General features: G+C 41.8%; 1 protein-coding gene across 10 annotated transcripts in view; it reads right to left on the bottom strand.

Annotated features, from left to right (window-relative positions):
- mcf2la (mcf.2 cell line derived transforming sequence-like a) overlaps nucleotides 1-21,976 on the bottom strand; it is a 324,509-nt gene that overhangs the window by 170,686 nt on the left and 131,847 nt on the right. The window contains exon 1 of one of the 10 annotated variants that reach the window (XM_051926318.1): nucleotides 17,110-17,278. The exons of 8 other annotated variants lie outside the window; for them this stretch is intronic. In XM_051926318.1, the coding sequence (XP_051782278.1) occupies nucleotides 17,110-17,215 (106 nt within the window). In that variant the 5' untranslated portion in view covers nucleotides 17,216-17,278. Of the gene's footprint in view, nucleotides 1-2,386; nucleotides 2,407-17,109; nucleotides 17,279-21,976 lie in introns of those variants that run through there. One more of the 10 variants, XM_051926325.1, reaches the window with a different exon arrangement.

Genomic DNA, 21,976 nt, shown 5'->3' with positions numbered 1-21,976 from the left:
ACAAGCGACCCAGAAGCAGGCAGTGCAGGGTGGCACTGGAGGACAGATACACCTCCACACTTACCTGGATGCCCACAATCCATCTGCACTCTCTCACTACTGAGCGTAGGGCAGGGCAAATTAACCAAATGAATTGCACATGGGCATCTGCTTCTCAACCGGCTTTGCTTGTTTCACTCCTGTATTGTCAAGTCCAACAAAAGGCACACCCCATCAACACCCCACCCACTGCTACAACAGAAGCAGAGAAAAAACAGCTGATGACTCTTAAGAAGTGGGTGGAGGACATGCAGGTCAAATAGCTACTTGTAAAGCAGCTTCAGATGAGAAACCATGAGCTGTAACCACACACCCCTCTAAACACACAAAGGCATGCATGCCCACACCTTAAGCTGCCTCTTCCACACCCACCCACATCCCATGTTTTACACACACACGGTTTGTATGCACGTGCAGCTGTTTACACACATCCCACATGCACATGTGCACTCGCCTCCCGTCTCAGTCTGGCTTGGTCTCACATACATATTTTCATCACAAACACACCACCTCATCTCTCAAAACCAGACCATAGATCCGAGAGTAGATGACCATTTTCACTTTTCTCATGCGACACAAATGAAGAGAGTGGTCATTGCAGGTTCAGCTAGCTATTGAACATATTAAGCAGACACAACAGATTTCAAAGCCTTGCATGTATACCTGTGCAAGCAGCTCAGGAATGACACTCACCCTTCATAGATTTATTTAGCACGCCTAAAAACAGGAAACAAAGCTCTCTTAAGGAATTGCAGGTCACACCTGTTGTGCTGGGCACAGCCAGCATTTCCTCATCTCATCACTGCAGATTGTCTTGAGATGTCTCACCAGTACAGAACTGCGTAGTACTTAAAGTCGTCCCAGCTGTTACAGAACTCAGAAGATGAGTATGCTGGGAGCATTGATCATAAGAGCAGATGCACCCAAACAGACAGATGGCAAACAGCAAGCTGCCATCTGTGAAGTCGGAGTGACTGCCACTTCTGTAACCTATGACTGAAGATGAGACTGGTCAGCCCTACAGAGAGAAGGAAGTGGCACAGGTCAAGCCAGAGTGAAGACAGCCCATGTCACTAAACAACCTTTTACAGTCAAGATCATCATCACTGTTTTCTTCCCCATCACCTACTCTGGTAACCACATAACCCGACATGTGGATGGCACACCAAAACAACGCCAGGCAGGAAGAAAGGACAAGCAGTTTTCATTGTCTCTATTAGGGACACAAAAGTGAGCAAGGCTGACAACGTTGACATACTGTAAAATGAAGCGAGCAGTGTAATGCTTAAGACTTTGGACTTTAAAACTAAACTTATTGTTCTGTGACGATACCTTTGTACTTTATAGCATCTTGGACTGATTCTTACTATAGAAAGGTCAGTCAGTCATTGTCCAACCCGTTATATCCTAACTACAGGGTCACGGGGGTCTGCTGGAGCCAATCCCAGCTAACACAGGGCGCAAGGCAGGAACAAATCCCAGGCAGGGCACCAGCCCACCGCAGGGCACACACACACACACACACACCAAGCACACACTAGGGACAGTTTCGGATCACCAATGCACCTAACCTGCATGTCTTTGGACTGTGGGAGGAAACCCACACAGACACGGGGAGAACATGCAAACTCCACGTGGGGAGGAATCCAAGAAACGAACCCAGGTCTCCTTACTGCGAGGCAGCAGCGCTACCATTGTGCCACCACCGTCCTGCCCACTATAGAAAGGTGTGATATAAAAGGTTATTTATTTAAAAGGACAGAGTAAAAGTGCATGGGGCAGGTCTTTCAAATGGATGCATCATGGGCATCTACGGCCATGTGAAGCGATTGCCTGAGGGTGATCCGACTCACAGGATCATCATTGTTAAGGACCAGTCCAAGGGGACACCCACGTAACACCTGACTGCAGTCATTTCCCGAGGGTGAGACTGGATCACGTGTCTGCTTGTTTGCCAACCAGGATCACGAGCCATTACATCATGTGGTGGCTGTACTAGTGCATGCTCCCCCAACCCGACCCGATCATGGGCTTTTATTGCAGTGACGTCTATTGGGTCATTTGTTTAAATAGCACAAGATCATGGTGGGCAAATGAGCAAAAGAGGAAATAGATGGCAAGCTTTACTGGAGGTTCTTGGGACAGAAATCTGTATTTTGCTCACTGATTTACTGCATTTTACTGCAGAATCCTCTCATGTGATCATGAAACTAATGAACACCACAAGCATCAGATGGACAACAAAAGACCACCAGCTGGGAAAATATCCTACTACCTATGAAAGACATGAAGTATAAATGAGCTAACTGTGAAACATAAACAAAAAATACAGATGTAAATTACTCACGTGTTTGAATAAAACGTCCTAAATCAAATAAAACCAGCAGAAACAATCAGGAGTGCGGAATCCAACGGTGGAGTTCACGCTGCCCTTCACTCGAAACTGTCTCTTTCAGGCTTGCTTATCCCATGTGGCAATGCAGGCACTCTTTAAATGGCTTAAATACAGAAGGATCTGTGAGAAAACCTGACAGAGTGGAACACGGGCAGGGAGCAGCACTGCAGCTACAAACGTACTTATTTGTGGCCGACATGCAAAGATTATGCAAACAGTGGGCCAAAAAAGAGCAGAGAGCCTTGAGTGGTTGGTTCCATTGCAGCTGGGGTGCCAAACATGGAAAGCTTTACTGACTGTCAGTCAGTCATTTTTTTTTTAAGGGATTGCTGGAGCCTATCCGAGCCACACTGGGTGCAGGGGAGGAGCAAACTCTGGACAGGGTGCCAGTCCATCGCACACACACAATTCAGTATTGCCAATCCACCTAACCTGCATGTCTTTGGACTGTGGCCGGAAACCCTCGCAGACACAATGGAGAACATGCAAACAGCACACAAGGCGGGCCTGGGGAGTGAGCCTTGGTCTCTTTACTATGAGGCAGCAGGGCTACCATTGCACCGCTGTGCCACACTTTATTATTTTTTTGTGTTCATAAGAATTACTTATGAATATTTTTAAATAAAATTTTGTTTGGTCCAGCACCTCTTAACTCTTTGTTACATGCACTGGAATTATAAAGAGTCAGGGGTGTCATACTGTGTGTCTGCAGTGAGGTTCTGTGAATGTCTGTGGATGACGTGGTGGGGGGGGGGGGATTTTCAGGGTCCTATTTCCAGACACATTTTAAAACACCTACATTGCCTATAAAAATTATTCACTCTTTGGAAGTTGTCACATTTCATTGTTACACAACATTAAATCACAGTGGATTTACATTTGGATTTTTTGACACAGATCGGCAGGAAATGACTGTGTAATGTCAACGCGAGAGTAGTGAAGTGATCCAAATAATTAACATATATAAAACACTAAATGACTGATCACATACAGGAAGTGTTCACCCTTGCAAGTCAGTATTTACTAGATGCCTGTTTGTCAGCCATGATAGCCTTGAGTCTGTGTCCTCTGGTCTCCCTCTTTATAAGCTTTGCACATCTGTCCTATGACATTTTTCCCAATTCTTCTTTTCACATCTGCTCAAGCTCTGTCAGGTATCATGGAGATTGTGAGTGAACATTCTTTCTTAAGTCCACAAATTCTTAATTGTATTGAGATTTGGACTCTGGAGTGGTGGCTCTGAGGCCAGTGATATGCACTGGCAATCGGAAGATTGCCGGTTCGAATCCCGTAAATGCCAAAAGGGACTCTGCTCTGTTGGGCCCTTCAGCAAGGCCCTTAACCTGCAATTGCTGAGCACTTTGAGTAGTGAGAAAAGCGCTATATAAATGCAAAGAATTATTGTTGTTGTGAAGCCATTTTCTTTCTATATCAGCATGGACTCTGCCATGTTCCCCCAGTTCTTCTTTGCATATCTGCTCAAGCCCTGTCAGGTGTCATGGTGATCATGAGTGAACAGTCTTTTTCAAGTCTGGCTGCACAATCTTAATTGGATTGAGATCTGGACCCTGACTTGGCCACTCCAGGACATTTTCACTGTTGTTTTTAAGCCTTTCCTGTGTCTCTGCCATTCTGCTTAAGGTTGTTGGAAAACAAATCTTCACCCTTTCTGAGGACTGCATTAGGTTTCCCCCCAGGAAGTCTGCTAATTTGCTGCATTTATTTTACCCTTACCCTTACTCACTTCATTCGCCAACCCCCGGGCAGGCACTATGTGCTAGCCACTTCGTGGATCTGCCGCTCGCGTATGGGGATGCGGATGTACAATTTAAACAGATTGTTATTTTCATGGGAATTGTTACATATGCATAATAGACCTAACTGTTTTACATTACAGCGAGTAATTAACCATAGTAAAAAATAGTAAAACGTAATAATTTGAATGTAAATTATGCTTCATGTTGCGTTAGAGGTATTCATTGCGTTATACGTTTTCATTCTGTTTGTCTTTGAAATTAACACGCAAATACGTTTTAAACTTACACTTTTACTGTAAAACTTCTGTAAAAATAATATTTGGAATTAACTTTTCTTCAATTTTGCATTGAATTTTGATTCCGTGTTTGGATTTACATTGTGACAACGCAACGTATAACTGCCCGTGAGTGAATATCGTGTCTTTTTCTCTAATAAAAAAAGACTTTTTCGAATGTTTGTACCTGTGATTTGTTAATTGTCATAGCAAAAGCTATTCTGACAGGAAACTGTAAACGTTTTAATACGAATGGCATTTCAAGATCTCCTTTGTTGTCTAACGTTATCCCCTGAAGATGTACTACATTACCTTTCTTGTTGCCTGTAAAAATTTTACATGTCTGAATTGTTTGAACAATTTGGAATACAACTAATCTTGTCGTATTGCATAGCCCATCACTCAGACATAAATTATACAATAACATTACGATCCGTCCTTCTTTCAACAGTAATTCGGCCGGTGGAAGACTGAACGGTGTTAATTAAGATATTCTATGGGATATTGTAAGTTGATGTGTTCATCTTCCGCACCATCACCACCAACTGTTTCAGTATAGTTTATTGATGCACATTTAACCAATTTGCTGTGTAACCGATCGACAATTTTTGTGTTAATTTGTTTGACTTCATTGGTTGTCGGTGCTAGGATTGCCCGTGTACTAATTTCTTCTGTTGATAACACTTTGGGATGAAATTTTTCAATAAGATTTGTACATAATAAGTCTTCTTTTATTGGGAACTTAAAGTGAGGAAAACATAAAAATTAATAAGAGCCGAGAGCGCAGGAACTGTGTCTGACAAAAGCATTCACACCAATGAGAGGACCGGGGGCGTGGGCCGTTAACCGGAAATGGTTAAGAGGAAGGTCGGGCCCCCTCTACCAACTTGAAAAACTCTCTTGACAATAGTCTCGTCTCATCTCAAGATTTTCTTTTATAATAGAGAGACAAGCCTTCCAGGGCCTGCTACAGAGAAGCATCTCCATGACCTGATGCTGCCACCAACATGCTTCACGGTGGGGATGGTACGATTCTGATAATGTGTATAGCTTGGCTTATGCCAAACACAGTGTTTAGTCTGACTGCTAAAAAGCTCAGTTTTGACCCTCCAAACGACAGAACCTTCTTCAAGCTGACCTCAGGATCACCCATGTTCATTCTGTCCAGATGTCTTTTTTTTTTTTATCTCTTTGCCACTGTGACTGGTGAAGCACCCAGGCAACAGCTGTTGTCTCCACAGTCTCGCCAATCTCACCAACTGTAGCTTGTAATTATTTCAGAGTTCTCATTGGTCTCTTGGTTGCCTCCCTTACTTGTCTTCCTGTTACACAATCACTTAGTTTTTCTGATTTAAAGCTGTGCTGCACTCTTTCCATTTCTTAATGACTTCATTTAACTGGGTATTACGTAACTTGAGTATCTTCTTGTCTCCCTTCTCTGACTTGTGTGTTTCATGGAGTTGCTTGCAGTGTTTTTTTTTGTCTTCATAATGTAGGTTAGACCACCATACTGGCTCACCCCAAGCTGGCCCTTCCACATACATGTGCACTTATACAGGGAGATTCACTGGAAAGAAGCCCCGAGTCTTCAGTTGTAACACCCGTTAGGATGAAGCAATCTGAACCAAAAAAATATGCTCTATACCTTGGCATCTGTGTAATCGGTTGCATTACATGCGATGCTGGAAGTGGTTTCCGTTTTCTGCCAGACACATTTCAACGCGGCACTCCATGTTCCTGAACGTATTGGCAAGCGTCTCGGGTGGGAATAGCAGCAATTTCACGTTGGATGTTTTCCTTCAAATCTTCCACAGTGTGAGGCTTGTTTCCGATACACTTTTCTTTTGAGCAGACCCCAAAGGAAGAAGTCTGGTGGTGTCAGATCCGGTGACTGTGGTGGCCAAAGTCCCTTTGAAATTACCCTATTACCGAAAAAGGTAACCTTCTGTTAACTCACGATCATCCAGTTGATTCTGACATCGTTTAAACGAATTGGTCACCTAATAAGTTCACACCATGAAGACATGCGGCTCAATACTGTACACCACCATCCTGATGAGAAGTCGAGTGACTGAGTGAAGGGGTTCAGGTGGTATTAACCCAGAAGTTGCAAACGGAGGTTAAACGTCGTGACGGCTGTCCAGTGCCTACCTCATAGCTCTGACACAGGGGCATCCCGGCTTGTTTGAAGCTCCATATACCGAGGAGCACATTGCACATTGTTTTGTTCAGATTGCTTCATCCTAGTGATTAAAGGCCTCTATCGAGTGAATCTCCCTGTACTATAGTTGATTGAAACCTCAGAGAGATGATCTCCTTTGAACTAATTTTGTGACCTATAAAAAGAATTAACTGGGCCGTTGATGATTTGGGCGTGTCATGTTATGCAATTTATAATTTTGTGTTTTACATCTGTAATTAATTTAGACTGCTTTACAGAGATCTGTTTTCACTGAGACATTACAAGGTCTTTATTTTGTTGATCAGTGGCAAAATTGCCAAATCAAATCCACTGCGATTCAATGATGTATAACATGAAAATGTAAAAACCTTTTAAGGAGAGGGGAATAGTTTATGCAGGTAACTCAAAAAGGATCATAATACTAGTTTTGCTATGGATGCTTTTAATATCTCACTGAGAGACTCTGGTTTCTTTTACCTTCAAAAAACAATTTTTTTTTTAAAATTTTATTTATTAATTTTATTGTAATCATTCCATACAAATAGATTAATTTATAACAAAATAAATTGAAGACAAATCAAACCCCACCCTTGAGAAGGAGAGCTTACCCAAAGGAGAATTGCTTAGGGCTTTTTAATAAGGCAACAATAAACAAAAGAAAGGAAGAAATATATATAGGTAAATAAAAAATGGAGAAGGGAAATAACTACGGTAATAGTTATTTCTCTTAGTCTAAAATAATATTGATTAGATCCTGCCAGGTTTTGAAAAAATTCTGTACAGATCCTCTAACTGAGAATTTGATTTTTTCCAATTTCAAATAATATAAAACATCGATTTCCCACTGACTTATCAGAGGAGAGTTAGGATTCTTCCAATTTAACAAAATAAGTCTGCGTGCCAAAAGTGTAGTGAATGCAATCACTGTTTGCTTGTCCTTCTCCACTTCAAATCCGTCTGGAAGAATCCAAACACAGCTGTTAATGGGTTAGGAGGGATTGTGACCCCAAGTCTGTCTGAAAGGCACTTAAAAATTTTGGTCCAAAATGATGTTAGTTTGGTGCAGGCCCAGAACATGTGACCCAGTGAGGCAGGAGTTTGGTTGCAGTGTTCGCAGGTTGGATCTTGCCTTGGAAACATTTTGGACAGTTTTAAGCGAGACAGATGAGCTCAATATATAATTTTTAGTTGAATAATTCTATGCTTTGCGCATATGGAGCTCGAGTGAATTCTCTGCTTTGCTACCTTCTACTCCTTTTCTGATATATTGATTAAGATATCTTCTTCCCAATGTCCTCTTGGGTCTTTGAAAGGTAGGAACTCTAATAAGATTTTATATAATGCAGAAATGGTGTTTAATTCCTCGAAATTGAGCAGTATTTTTTCCAGCATGGTGGAGGGTACGAGGTGAGGAAAATCGGGCAATTTCTGTTTAACAAAGTTTCTAATTTGAAGATAGTGAAAGAAATGTGTAGCTGGGAGGTTGAATTTGGAACGTAATTGTTCAAAAGATGCAACTATGTTGTCTATATAAAGATCTCTGAGCATTCTAATCTCAAAACTTTTCCAGGTATTAAAAACTGGATATGTTTGCGAGGGTTGAAAGAGGTGGTTCTCTTGCAGAGGTGCCACTGATAAAAGATTTTCAATTTTAAAATGCTTTCTAAGTTGGTTCCATATTCTGAGTGAGTAAAGCACAATTGGGTTATTAGTATATTTGCGATAACTTGCATTTATTGGAGTGCAGAGCAGGGAGTATAAAGAAGTACTAAGGATTTTACTTCTATTGCGGACCAAGCCTGTGTATGTTCATTTTTTTGTGTCCAGGTTTTTATGGCTTGTATGTTTGCTGCCCAGTAATAAAACTGAAAATTAGGTAAAGCCATTCCACCTTCTGCCTGAGGTCTTTGTAGGGTCGCTCTTCGGATACGTGGGTGTTTTGAGTTCCAAATGAATGAGGTTATTGTTGAATCTAATTGCTTAAAAAATTATTTATTGATATATATTGTAATGTTTTGAAATAAAAAAAGAAGTTTAGGAAGGATATTCATCTTAACAATGTTAATTCTTCCGGCTAGAGTGAGATGAAGGGTTGACCATCTATGCAAGTCTTGCTTAATTTTTTCCATACGGATGGCAAAATTTTGTTGATAAAGAGCTTTATGTTTACTTGTGGTATTTACCCCTAGGTATTTAAACTGATCTGCTATGGTAAAAGGTAGGGTGTCCAATCTAATATTATATGCTTGTGAATTCACTGGAAAGAGTATACTTTTATTCAGATTAATTCTAAGACCAGATATCTTTTGAAATTCTGTGAGTGCTGTTAAAACTGCAGGCACAGTGTTTTCTGGGTCTGATATATATAATACCATAGCATCTGCATATAGAGAAATTTTCTGTTCCAGTCCTTCTCTGATAATCCCCTTTATCTGATAAGAATTTCGGCAGTGAACCGCCAGTGGTTCAATGGCGATTGCAAACAGCAGTGGTGACAAGGGACATCCTTGTCTGGTACCACGTTCTAGCTTAAAGTAGTCTGAACAAATGTTGTTAATACAAACTGAAGCTTCTGGATTGGTATACAGTGATCCCTCGCTATATCGCGCTTCGCCTTTCGCGGCTTCACTCTATCGCGGATTTTATATGTAAGCATATTTAAATATATATCGCGGATTTTTTGCTGGTTCGCGGATTTCTGCGGACAATGGGTCTTTTAATTTCTGGTACATGCTTCCTCAGTTGGTTTGCCCAGTTGATTTCATACAAGGGACGCTATTGGCAGATGGCTGAGAAGCTACCCAACTTACTTTCTCTCTCTCTCTCTCTCTCTTGCGCTGACTTTCTCTGATCCTGACGTAGGGGGTGTGAGCAGGGGGGCTGTTCGCACACCTAGACGATACGGACGCTCATCTAAAAATGCTGAAACATTATCTTCACGTTGGCTACCTTCTGTGCAGCTGCTTCGTGAAGTGACATGCTGCACTGTGCTTCGCATACTTAAAAGCACGAAGGGCACGTATTGATTTTTTTATCTGTCTCTCTCTCTCTCACTGCTCCTGACGGAGGGGGTGTGAGCTGCCACCTTCAACAGCTTTGTGCCGCGGTGCTTCGCATACTTAAATGCCAAACAGCCCTATTGATTTGTTTGCTCCTTTGAAGAGGAAGACATGTTTGCATTCTTTTAATTGTGAGACGGAACTTTCATCTCTGTCTTGTCATGGAGCACAGTTTAAACTTTTGAAAAAGAGACAAATGTTTGTTTGCAGTGTTTGAATAACGTTCCTGTCTCTCTACAACCTCCTGTGTTTCTGAGCAAATCTGTGACCCAAGCATGACAATATAAAAATAATCATATAAACATATGGTTTCTACTTCGCGGATTTTCTTATTTCGCGGGTGGCTCTGGAACGCAACCCCCGCGATGGAGGAGGGATTACTGTACAGTAGTTTGATCCATGCACAAATATTCAGGCCAAACCCAAATTTCTCCAATGCAGTGAAAAGGTAGTTCCATTCAATCATATCAAATGCTTTTTCTGCATCTAATGATAGTAATATCTCTGGGGTGTTTGATTTTGCTGGTGAATATATAACATTAAACAAGTGTCGGAGATTGGAAGATAGGTGTGAGCCTTTAATAAATCCAGTTTGATCCTGTGATATTACCGAGGGCAGCACTTTCTCCATCCTTCTAGCTAGAATTTTTGAGAGTATCTTAACATCATTATTCAGGAATGAAATTGGTCTGTATGATGCACATTGTAGCAAGTCCTTATTTTGTTTAGGAAAGACGGTGATTAATGCTTGACGAAATGTTTGAGGTAGTATTTGGTTGTCTCTAGCTTCTGTAAATATTGCCAATAAGAGGGGAGCTAGCTGAGTGGAGAATTTCTTATAAAATTCTACGGGGTAACCATCAGGGCCTGCTGATTTCCCGCTTTGAAGTGACTTTATAGCATCTAGTAATTCTGATAGCGTCAGAGGTTTATCCAGTTCCTTAGCACTTAAAGCATCTATTTGTGGTGTCTGTAATGTATCCAGAAATGCATTAGATTGTGTGTTGTCTTCTTTGAACTCAGTAGAATATAAGGATTTATAATAATCTCTAAATGCGTGCATTATATTTTTATGGTCAATAATTTCTTCTCCATTCGTGTTGGTGATTACTGGTATTGCATTGCGAACTTCTTGTTTGTGAATTTGTTGAGCTAAAAGCTTATTAGCTTTTTCCCAACATTAACAGCTGTGTTTGCTGGGCTCACAGAGGGGCTTAAAGTGGAGAATTGTTAAAAAAACAATTATTCTTGTGCCCAAAGAAAACAAGCTAGGACCGTCTCAATAAATATATTAGTCCCATTGATATAAAATGCCTTCAAATACTGATGCTAGGATACATTGAACAGGATATTCCAGGTACCACCTTTAGCTTGGGGTGGCACGGTGGTGTAGTGGTAGCGCTGCTGCCTTGCAGTTAGGAGACCTGGGTTCGCTTCCCGGGTACTCCCTTCGTGCAGTTTGCATGTTCTCTCCGTGTCTGCGTGGGTTATCCTCCCACAGTCCAAAGACATGCAGGTTAGGTGCATTGTCAATCCTAAATTGTCCCTAGTGTGTACTTGGTGTCTGGGTGTTTTTGTGTGTGTGCCCTGCAGTGGGCTGGTGCCCTGCCCAGGATTTGTTCCTGCTTTGCGCCCTGTGTTTGCTGGGATTGGCTCCAGCAGACCCCCATGACCCTGTGTTAGGATATAGCAGGATGGAAAATGACTGACTGACTGACTGACCTTCAGCTTGCATGTCATTACCCTTACAGGTCACACCATCTCAGTAACGCTGAATAATAAAAAGTGGTATTTAAGAGTACAGGCTCATCACTTTAACACTGTTGTCCCATCAAAGCTTATCACCTTGTTTCTCAACTTGGAACTTAGTGCCATCGTCTGCAGCTACTTTCTGGACTTCTTAAACGGAAGACTTCAGCACAGGGATATCGGCAGCAGTGGTTCCTCCTCAGAGGTGAGCTTTACCCGATGTTCACCTACAATAACGTATACACACACAGCTAAAACTCCATCTTTAAATTTGCTGATGATGCTTTCATTATTCGCCTGACCACCAACAAAGATGACTGAAGAGATGGCTTCCTGAGAAAAGATCTGCTTTCAGACACAGTGGTGCCAGGACGAGAGCCTCTCTTTGACTGTCCGCAAAACCAAGACATCTGATTTAAGATATCAGGACGAAGGGGGCAGACCACACTCGCATCTGCACTTGAGGAGAGGCTACGGAGACGGGTCAGCAGCTTTAAATATCTAGGAATAACAATCACTATATATAAAACCATTCTAGAGTCCCTCCCTTTCAAAGATCCAAGAGGACAGTGGGAAAAAGGATCTCTCACTCAACATCTCAGAAAAGGAGCAGAAGGTAACAATGCAGGGAATTCACTCGAGCTCCATATGTGCAAAGTATACAATTATTCCACTCAAAATTATATATCGAGCACATCTGTCTCACTTAAAATTGTCCAAAATGTTTCCAGGGCAAAATCCAACCTGCAAACACTGCAATCAAGTTCCAGCCTCACTGGGCCACATGTTTTGGGCCTGCACCAAATTAACATCATTCTGGACCAAAATCTTTAAATGCCTTTCAGTCAGTCTTGGTGTCACAATCCCTCCTAACCCATTAACAGCTGTGTTTGGTGGGCTCACAGAGAGGCTTAAAGTGAAGAAGGACAAACAAATTGTAATTACCTTAACTACACTATTGGCACATAGACTTATCTTGCTCAAATGGAAGAATCCTAACTCACCTATTCTAAGTCAGTGGGTAACAGTGTTATATACTACTTGAAACTGGAAACAATCAAATTCTCACTTAAAGGATCTGTGGAGAACTTTTTCAGAACCTTTCAGGATCCAATTAATAATATTTGTGAATTTCCCATTGGGATTAATAAAGTATCTATCTATCTATCTATCTATCTATCTATCTATCTATCTATCTATCTATCTATCTATCTATCTATCTATCTATCTATCTATCTATCTATCTATTTTAGAATAAGCATTTAAAGCACTGAGGAAGCAGATTCTCTCCCCTTTTTTTTCTTCTTCATTAATCTTTATCCATCCATCCATTATCCATCCCGCTATATCCTAACTACAGGGTCCTGGGGGTCTGCTGGAGCCAATACCAGCCAACACAGGGCACAAGGCAGGAAACAAACCCTGGGCAGGGTGCTAGCCCACCGCAGGGCACACACACACCCAAACAACAAGCACACACATTAGGGACAATTTCGGATCGCCAATGCACCTAACCTGCATGTCTTTGGACTGTGGGAGGAAACCCACACAGGCACGGGGAGAACATGCAAACTCAACACATGGGGGAACCTGGGAAGCGAACCCAGGTCTCCAAACTGCGAGGCAGCAACGCTACCACTGCACCACTGTGCCACCCTCATTTATCTCTATTCACTTATTAATTCATCTATTTACTTATTTTTACTAGCTTTAAGTTTTACTCTGCAGGCCATGCTCTCTTTCTCAGGGGTGGGGGTTGATTTGTTTTCAGTCTTATTTTTGTAAAAATTGATTTATTTGTATGGAATGTTGTGTGATTACAATAAAATCAAAATAATAATAATAAAAAAAAAGAAATAACAATCACTGATGACTAGAGGTTGGCAGTGAATCTTTTGGCTGTTGCCAAGAAGGCCTACCTATGCTTCAATTTCCACCGATGTCTGAGGAAAACTGGAAAGGCTCCATCTATGTTCACCAACTCCTAGAGGTGCACGGTGGACAGTGTTACCATTTACTATGCAGTTAAGAAGAGGACATCTTAATGGAACATTTGCCTTTAATATAATATTGTCACAGACAACATGGGTTGTCAATGGCTCCTTACCCGGTCGGTATGCCTTTATAAAAGAGGGACAATTTGGTTGCTGGTGACATTCCTTGTCAGGAGGCCATGATAGTGGAAGGACAGAGGCCATGTATTACCCAGATATTCTGAGGGGGCAGCAATCCCCTGGCGGAGTTCCCATTTGAAAATCTGAATTTGCAATTATCATCGCAAAAAGTAGTAAGTCTTTTCTACAAGGCCAAACTTTGAGTGATGCATACACAAAAACTGAAATAGTCTCACTTGGTTTTCTTTGAATGTCCTAAAATCTATTCACTACATTCCCTCTCAAAATACAAAAAATGGAATGACCACCATTCTCTCTATCACAGTTTTAACTAAATCACTGACTTCACTATTGTTTCTGCTTAAAATTTTCTGCACAAATTCGGAAAAGCGTTCTTCATTAGAGCACTCGCTCAGTCTGTTGATGTATAGGTGCTGTAATATTTTACACAATTAAATGCTAAAATCCCTTCAGTTGCACACATGATCTCCTCACTGGATCCAGGATACACAATGAAATATGTGATCTTTGTCAAACTCATGTTCTTTTTATGTTTTGTTGTTTCCAAATGAGCTTCAAGATCCAGAGTACCTTTGTCTGCAACTGAAGCAAATGAGCTTGCACTACAAATGGTACATTCTGTCTCAAATTTGTTAACCGCCATTTAGAAAAACAGCTATATTTCTTTTTACGTTTGTTCGTAATTTACATTTATATTTTCTTATTTCTTCAAAAACCTACTCTCACTAGCACTCCAAAAGAAGTTTACAATACCTAAAGGACACTCAGATCTATAGATCACGTCATTCTAACGTTGGCTGCTGTTTGGTTTGCTTCCGCTTTGTATGTAAAGAACCACATTTTAACATGACTGAGCACCTCCAGGACTGCCAAAGACAATCTTCGAGTGTCCATGTTATCGTATGCTTCAGAATTTCTTGATTTTTCAGTAAATACCAAGACAATTTTGTTGTTCATGAAAACAAGCAAATTAAAAAGGGCAGGCTCAGTTATAGGATGCACTCTGGACCCGTGGAGGTTGTAAGCAAAGGATTCAAACAAAACTGAGTGCCATTATGACCAATACTGCACATCCTCTCTGTGACCACATCAACACGGAGGACTTATTCAGCAGAACTGTGTCAGGAAATGTGACTGGGGGTCCTTTATACCAACAGCAATACATCTGTACAGTGCCTCACTGGGACTGGGAATGACAAGTCAGAAGTTTTCTTCCTTTTAAATTTTCTTCTTTGTTCAGACCAAAGTGTGTGTGTATATTTATTTACTTACTAACTTATTTAGCTATCCATGTATTTATTTAAAAGAGCTTCAGTAAAAAGCCAAATTTCCCCCTGAGGACAAATGAAGTTTGTGTGTTCATTGAATCTATCTATCTATTATATACTGCCTTTCCTACCTATCTATCCATTTGTTAAATAGTGCCTTTCATGTCTATCTATCTATCTATCTATGTATCTATCTATGTAGTTGCATATTGCCTTTCCTTCCCTCCTTCCTTCCTTCCTTCCTATCTATCATATAGTGCCTTTCCTATCTATCTATCTATCTATCTATCTATCATATAGTGCCTTTCATATCTATCTATCTATCAATCATATAGTGCCTTTCATATCTATCTATCTATCTATCATATAGTGCCTTTCATATCTATCATATAGTGCCTTTCATAACTATCTATCTATCTAGTGCCTTTCATATCTATCTATTACATAGTGCCTTTCATGTCTATCTATCTATATATGTATGTAGTTGCATATTGCCTTTCCTTCCTTCCTTCCTATCTATCTAGTGCCTTTCCTATCTATCTGTCTATCTATCATATAATGCCTTTCCTATCTATGTATCTATCTATCTATCATATAGTGCCTTTCCTATCTATCTATCTATCTATCTATCTATCTATCTATCTATCTATCTATCTATCTATCTATCTATCTATCTATCTTATAGTCATTTATTTTTAATAAATTTGCAAAAACCTCAAGTAAACTTTTTTCATGTTGTCATTATGGGTTGCTGTGTGTACAATTCTGAGGAAAAAAATGAATTTAATCCATTTTGGAATAAGGCTGTAACATGTGATGCGCTGTGAATACTTTCCAGATGCACTCTATCTATCGCCTTTCATATCTATCTATCTATTACATAGTGACTTTCATATCTGTCTATCTATCTATCTGTCTATCTAGCCTGACTCTTATTTTAGTAGCAAGAAAGTGGAGCTGTGCAGCTCAAAGAGGAAGGACGTATGGTCGTCCTGACAGCAGATTTATACTGGCTGTAGCACATCATGGTGTGGCACCTGCTCACGAGTGTTTCTTCTATATTTCACGTGCTGGTGCATTAAATGCATTATAATGTGTTCCAGTTGAATGCAGTAGTATTTCTAGGCTATGAATACTTTAATTGTATTTATCTCACACTGTCATGATTTTGTAATTTATAATTGTGTTGCTACTCCATTATTTGAACCTTTTAAGAAGGGTGCACTCTTGTTTGCATTGTAAAGCATTGTGGTGAAAGTTGATATACAAAAAACAGGCTGATGGACTAAAACAGCAATCGTTCACCTTTTCCACTAGTTAACCATTAATTTATGTACCTTTTTATGCACTTTTTATAAAAAGTGTTGCACGAACTCAGATCCTGTCCAAGCAGTACAGGGCTAAAGTCCAGAATCAATCCTGGATAGTCTGCCAGTTCCACACAGGCACACTCAAGCACTCTCCGACACTCACAGATGCCAGGCCAGTTTCCCACACATACACATCCTAGGGGGGTACCCTTAGAAAACCACAAGGAGAACATTCAAATTCCACACACAACATGAGAGGAGAAACACAGTAAGTCCGAGTGCCCTGAAGCTGTGAGGAGGCAGTAACCAACAAGCCGTTGTGTCGCTGTGCCTCGCTAAGCACCTACTAATATTAACTTGACCTGAAAATAGCCCTTTCAAAGGTGGCTTAAAAGTGTTAAGAGACACAAAGGCATACTCAGTCCTCTTAGGGGAACTCGTCACGGTTGCAGGCGTTTGGGATTGTTCATGAGAGGTGGGAGTGTGACTGATGGACCTTCATCAGCAGCTAATGCAGCACTAAGGATGCTGTATGAGGTTACACATACAAATATTACTAATGTTTAAGGGCACCATTATTAATAAGTTTAGAATGGGGAGGGAGATTAAATTAAATAAGCAGTCATCCTATTATACAATGCTTTTCTATCAAAATGTATCAATTACAAATTAATAAAGCAGCCTACACAGAAAACGGTAAACTACAGACGTTCTAGGGAAAGCAGCCAGTACAGAATTAAAGCAAACACAGCAATGCGTCAAGCTAGCACCACTTAAGGGCAAAGCCCCAGGTAGGGCTGCTAGGCTGGGGGACGGCCAGTATGTGGAGACACTGCTCTTCAGCTGGCCGGGGTGTGAAGGTCCTTTTCAAGACGAGGATGACAATGCCAAAGGTGTCAAATAGCAGAGCGTCAGGCTTTGTCACGGCCGCTTTACTTACTGTGCAACACAGGAGCCAGACGGAGGCAGGCCTGCAAGAGCGAATAATAGCTCTGCATTTCGGCCAGTGAAATTCTGACGTGCGCTCCGCTGCTTGGTGTCTTCATAGCGGAGTTGCTGTCGTCTATGCAGTGCCAAGCCGCACTGTGCTTCCTGTCTGCTGACTACAGGTTTACTGATTAATCAGTGTAATCCTCAGTGCAAACACCTGCGTGTGTCATCACCAGGGGGCCAGCCCAACCACCTCCACCTCCACTGCTGCTGCAGTTTATTAAAATGAGATTAAAGGGACAGACTGGTGATCTGTGGGCCTAAGTGAACCTTGGCTGAATAAAGGCACAAAGCACAGTGGAGGGAGCGGCACGAAGAACATGGCATGCCATGCAAATGACATGCTACAGCGACCGCCTTCACACAGCATTCCACAGCTGGCATTGTAAGGAATAAATAATGAGACAAGAAGCAAAGGTTAACCCCACACCACCGCACCGCATGCACTGTCCAGCCTGTACTGACGGGTGAAACTCTCACCCTCTGGGTAAACTTCTGTCACTGGAAGAGAAGGATTTTGCCCATGGCTGCTTCTTTGACATCCTCTGGCCCCCAAGGCAAACTGTGTATGTGTGTTTGCAAACACCTGAGACGCGGAGTGCTACCTACCTGCCAGGCAAACATCCTGGTCCTGACATGCAAAAGGCTCATTTTGCAAGTCCAAACAGACCATATGTAGACTCTGTCTGGTACTTCTTGTTAGACACAGCAGATCATTTTATATTCAAATGCTGTTTTATTTTTATTTTTGGGGATATAGAAAGCTACGTTGTGTTTGTGGTGTCATTTCAGTTTCCCTGAACGGTTTCACTCTTCACATACCGTGGCCATGCAGGCGTCTCTAGGAATCTGACGGCAATCCAAGATACTGTATGTGCATTTGCCTGGTGGCTGGAGAGATGTTGCATTTTGATATCTTGACATTTTTGATATTTTGATATTTTGTAATGCTGCCTTCAGATCTGGAGACAAGGCCGCCCTTAGGGTGACCAGAGCCAACCTGTCTTGCACTATAAGGAGAGCTAAGTGGGCATACACGCAGAGGATCAACAAACAATTCAGCAGCACCAGAGACACACGTTGTATGTGGCAGGGCGTTCAGACAATTACAAACTACAAGCCCAACCCACTCAGCAGCGATGGTGATGCCTCCCTTCCAGATGAGCTGAACAACTTCTTTGCACGGTTTGAGGCGCAGAACAAAGAGCCTGCGAGAAAAGCAACACCTCCCTCCACTGACCAGGCACTCTGTCTCTCCATAAATGACGTGAAGAGGACTCTATCCAGAGTCAATCCACGCAAGGCTGCAAGACCTGACAACACACCTGGTCGTGTGCTTAAAGAATGTGCCAGTCAACTGGCTGGTGTCCTCACTGACATCTTCAACACATCTCTGAGCCAGTCGTCTGTGCCAGCATGCTTCAAGTCAACCACCATCATACCAGTGCCGAAGAAGTCATCAGTGACATGCCTGAATGACGACCGACCAGTTGCACTCACGCCAATCATAATGAAGTGCTTCGAAAGGTTAGTCATGTCACACATAAAGACTAATCTTCATGCCTCCCTTGACCCACTTCAGTTTGCATACCACTCAAACAGGTCAACTGAGGATGCCATATGCTCTGCCCTTCACCTCTCCCTGACACATCTGGATAAAAAAGACACATATGTCAGGGTGCTATTCATAGACTTTAGCTCCGCCTTCAACACAATCATCCCTCCAAAGCTGGTTGTAAAACTAAGCAGGTTGGCCTGAACACCACCCTCTGCAGTTGGATCCTGGACTTCTTGACAGAGAGGCCCCAGTCAGTTTAGATGGGCTGCAACACTTCCAGCAACATCACACTGAGCACTGCAGCACCACAGGGCTGTGTGCTTAGTCCACTGCTGTTCACCCTGCTGACTCACGACTGCACAGCCACGCACAACACTAACCACATCATCAAGTTTGCGGATGATACGACGATGCTGGGACTGATAAGCAGGGATGATGAAAGAGCATATAGAGATGAGGTGAAACGGCTGTCTGCATGGTGTGAAGACAACAATCTATCTCTCAATGTCGACAAGACAAAAGAGATAATCGTAGACTTCAGAAAATCACGTCCTGCTCGCACCCCACTCAGCATCAACGGTTTAGATGTGGAGACTGTTAGGAGTACCAAGTTTCTCAATGTGCACATAACTGAGGAACTTACGTGGACACATAACACCTCATCACTAATCAAAAAAGCCCAGCAGAGACTACACTTCCTGAGGCGGCTGAAGCGAGCAAGTCTTCCCACTTCCATCCTCACCATGTTCTACAGAGGCACCATATAGAGTGTTCTGACCAGCTGCATCACTGTCTGGTATGGCATATCCGACATATCCGACCGCAAGTGCCTGCAAAGGATAGTGAAGACAGCAGAGAACATTATTGGGGTACCTCTCCCTTCACTACAGGACATATTTTACAAATGCAGTGTCAGCATTGTGCAGGACCCCTTACACCCCTCACATGGACTTTTCACACTTCTGCCATCCAAGAGAAGATACTGCAGCATCACAGCCAGATCTGCCAGGCTGCAGGAGAGTTTTTACCCCCAAGCTGTTAGACTCCTTAACACCAGGCTGCCCCCTGGGATCTTCCACATGGCCTCAACCACCTCTAAAAACAGAACTTTTATACATGCGAGCCGCTGTCCTGCAAAGACAAGTGTGCAGGTAGAAAAGAACTGAAAATCTCATACTGACCTTTAAGGATTTTGACACTCTTGATATCCTTCTGCTGTGAAACATTCTGACCTGTCATTGTTTACATGTCTTAAACAACTATTATCATACACTGATAATTACTGTATTATCTTTATCTATTATTTATTATTTATTTATTATATTAAATATCTTACACATCAATATTGCTGCTACTTCTTTGTCCTATCTTTGCACAATGTCTTGTCTTGTTTGTGTTTTAATTTTTAATTTTAATTCTATTTTTAATTTATTATTTGCACGTCAGGTTGTTACACTGTGGACCCTGAGCTTCACAATTTCATCTATCTGTATACTTGTATATGGTTGAGATGACAATAAAGTTCACTTTGACTTTGATATCTGATATTTCAAAGTCATTTGCCTCAAAAGCACAATGATTACCAACTGTGGTTTCATGTATGTCTGTAATAATAACGTGTTGTACCGTGTTAGCCATTATGAATGTAGTGAGAAGTCAAACAAAATGACCCCTTTTATTGGCTAACTAAAAAGATTACAATATACAGGCCCATCTTCAGGCAAGATTTAATCTGTGTACGGTTGGGTTCCTTATCATGATGCCTTTCGGGATAAGATTTTCCTTTTTGCATTTTGTTAAGAAGAAGATGATGCTTCTGCTGTCCATGTGTGCCAGTTTCTTCCACCAGGTCTCCAATTCCATGCAGTAGTGATACATTTCGGTGTCTTGCATGTCTGTAGTACTGGGGTGTTGTACCATGTTAGCCATTATGAATGTAATGAGAAGTCAAGCAAAATGACACCTTTTATTGGCTAACTAAAACGATTATAATATGCAAGCTCTTGAGGAAACTCAGGCCCCTTCTTCAGGCAGGATGTAATACAGAGACTGGAATTCCCTCAGTTTATATACACACTAGGACAGAGATAGCACTGGAAAACCTTTACGTGAGACATCTTAGATGTAAAAAAATTCATTCTAGTTTCTGCATTACATCTCTATATTTGGTGGGTGCTAATAAAGTCATTAAGAATTAAACGTTTCTGACCTGCTATTTCTGATACCTGTTGTCACACACGTGTGCATGGGAGGCAGCTAAAGGGCTTGAGTAAGGGCAATTCTGAATCCGACCGGGATGTGGCAGAGTTCACCGATTCTTTTTCTTGCTTTCCTACAGACCATTCACGGGAAGTTCCATCTGGCCCTATTGATGTCACTTCCGGGTCCAGACCTATAGAGGAAGACCTTGCCGGCTCCGGCCCCCTTGATATCACATCCGGGCTCGAGCCTATGGCTGAACAACCTTCCAATCCCGGTCCCCCTGACGTCACTTCCTATCCTGACCTTTAAAAGCCCCCACCTTTCCCCTATTCCCTCAGTTCTGTTTTGGACTCCAGTTTGTGCACATCAGTGCTGTCATTTATTTTTGAAACTTTTGCAGCCAGGCAATTAATATACGGGTGGCTGCCCCAAACCTTGCTATGGCTCTTTGTGGATTTTGTGACACTGTTTAACAATACCAGTACTAACATGTTAAAATTATACTCATAAAACAGCACAAATGGCATTTACATATGGTTATAAAATCATAAGGTCACAGACGGCACCCCATCTATTATCTCTCTGTGTGACAATGGGCGAGTCACGTCACCTGACATTACTTGCCTGGTATTAGATTATATAAATACAATCATCAGATATTTCTTTGTCTGTCATTTAATTTGTTTGCCAATCATGCAAAATTAGCTGAACCCATTTTCATGAAATTTTGCATGTGTGTCGCTGTTCCTATAGACTGTTTGGCATATTGGTTAGAAAGGCTGTAATGGAGGGGCAAAACCCAAAAAGCATGCCAATGTGGGGTGTACTTTTCCCATCAGGCTGCAGGAGTGTGCTTGGGCATGATTTGAGGACTCCATTACAAACGCCAAAAACAAGATCTCATCTAAGACTGCATGTACCTGGTGGCATGGATCGTGGACTATCTTACAGACAGACCTCAGTATGTGCGTCTCGGGAACTGCAGGTCTGACATTGTGGTCAGCAACACAGGAGTGCCGCAGGGGACTGTATTTTCTCCGGTCCTGTTCAGTCTATA

This window comes from Erpetoichthys calabaricus, chromosome 4, assembly GCF_900747795.2.
Source record: "Erpetoichthys calabaricus chromosome 4, fErpCal1.3, whole genome shotgun sequence".
NCBI lineage: Eukaryota > Metazoa > Chordata > Cladistia > Polypteriformes > Polypteridae > Erpetoichthys > Erpetoichthys calabaricus.
This window is presented reverse-complemented; position numbering and strand designations above follow the sequence as displayed.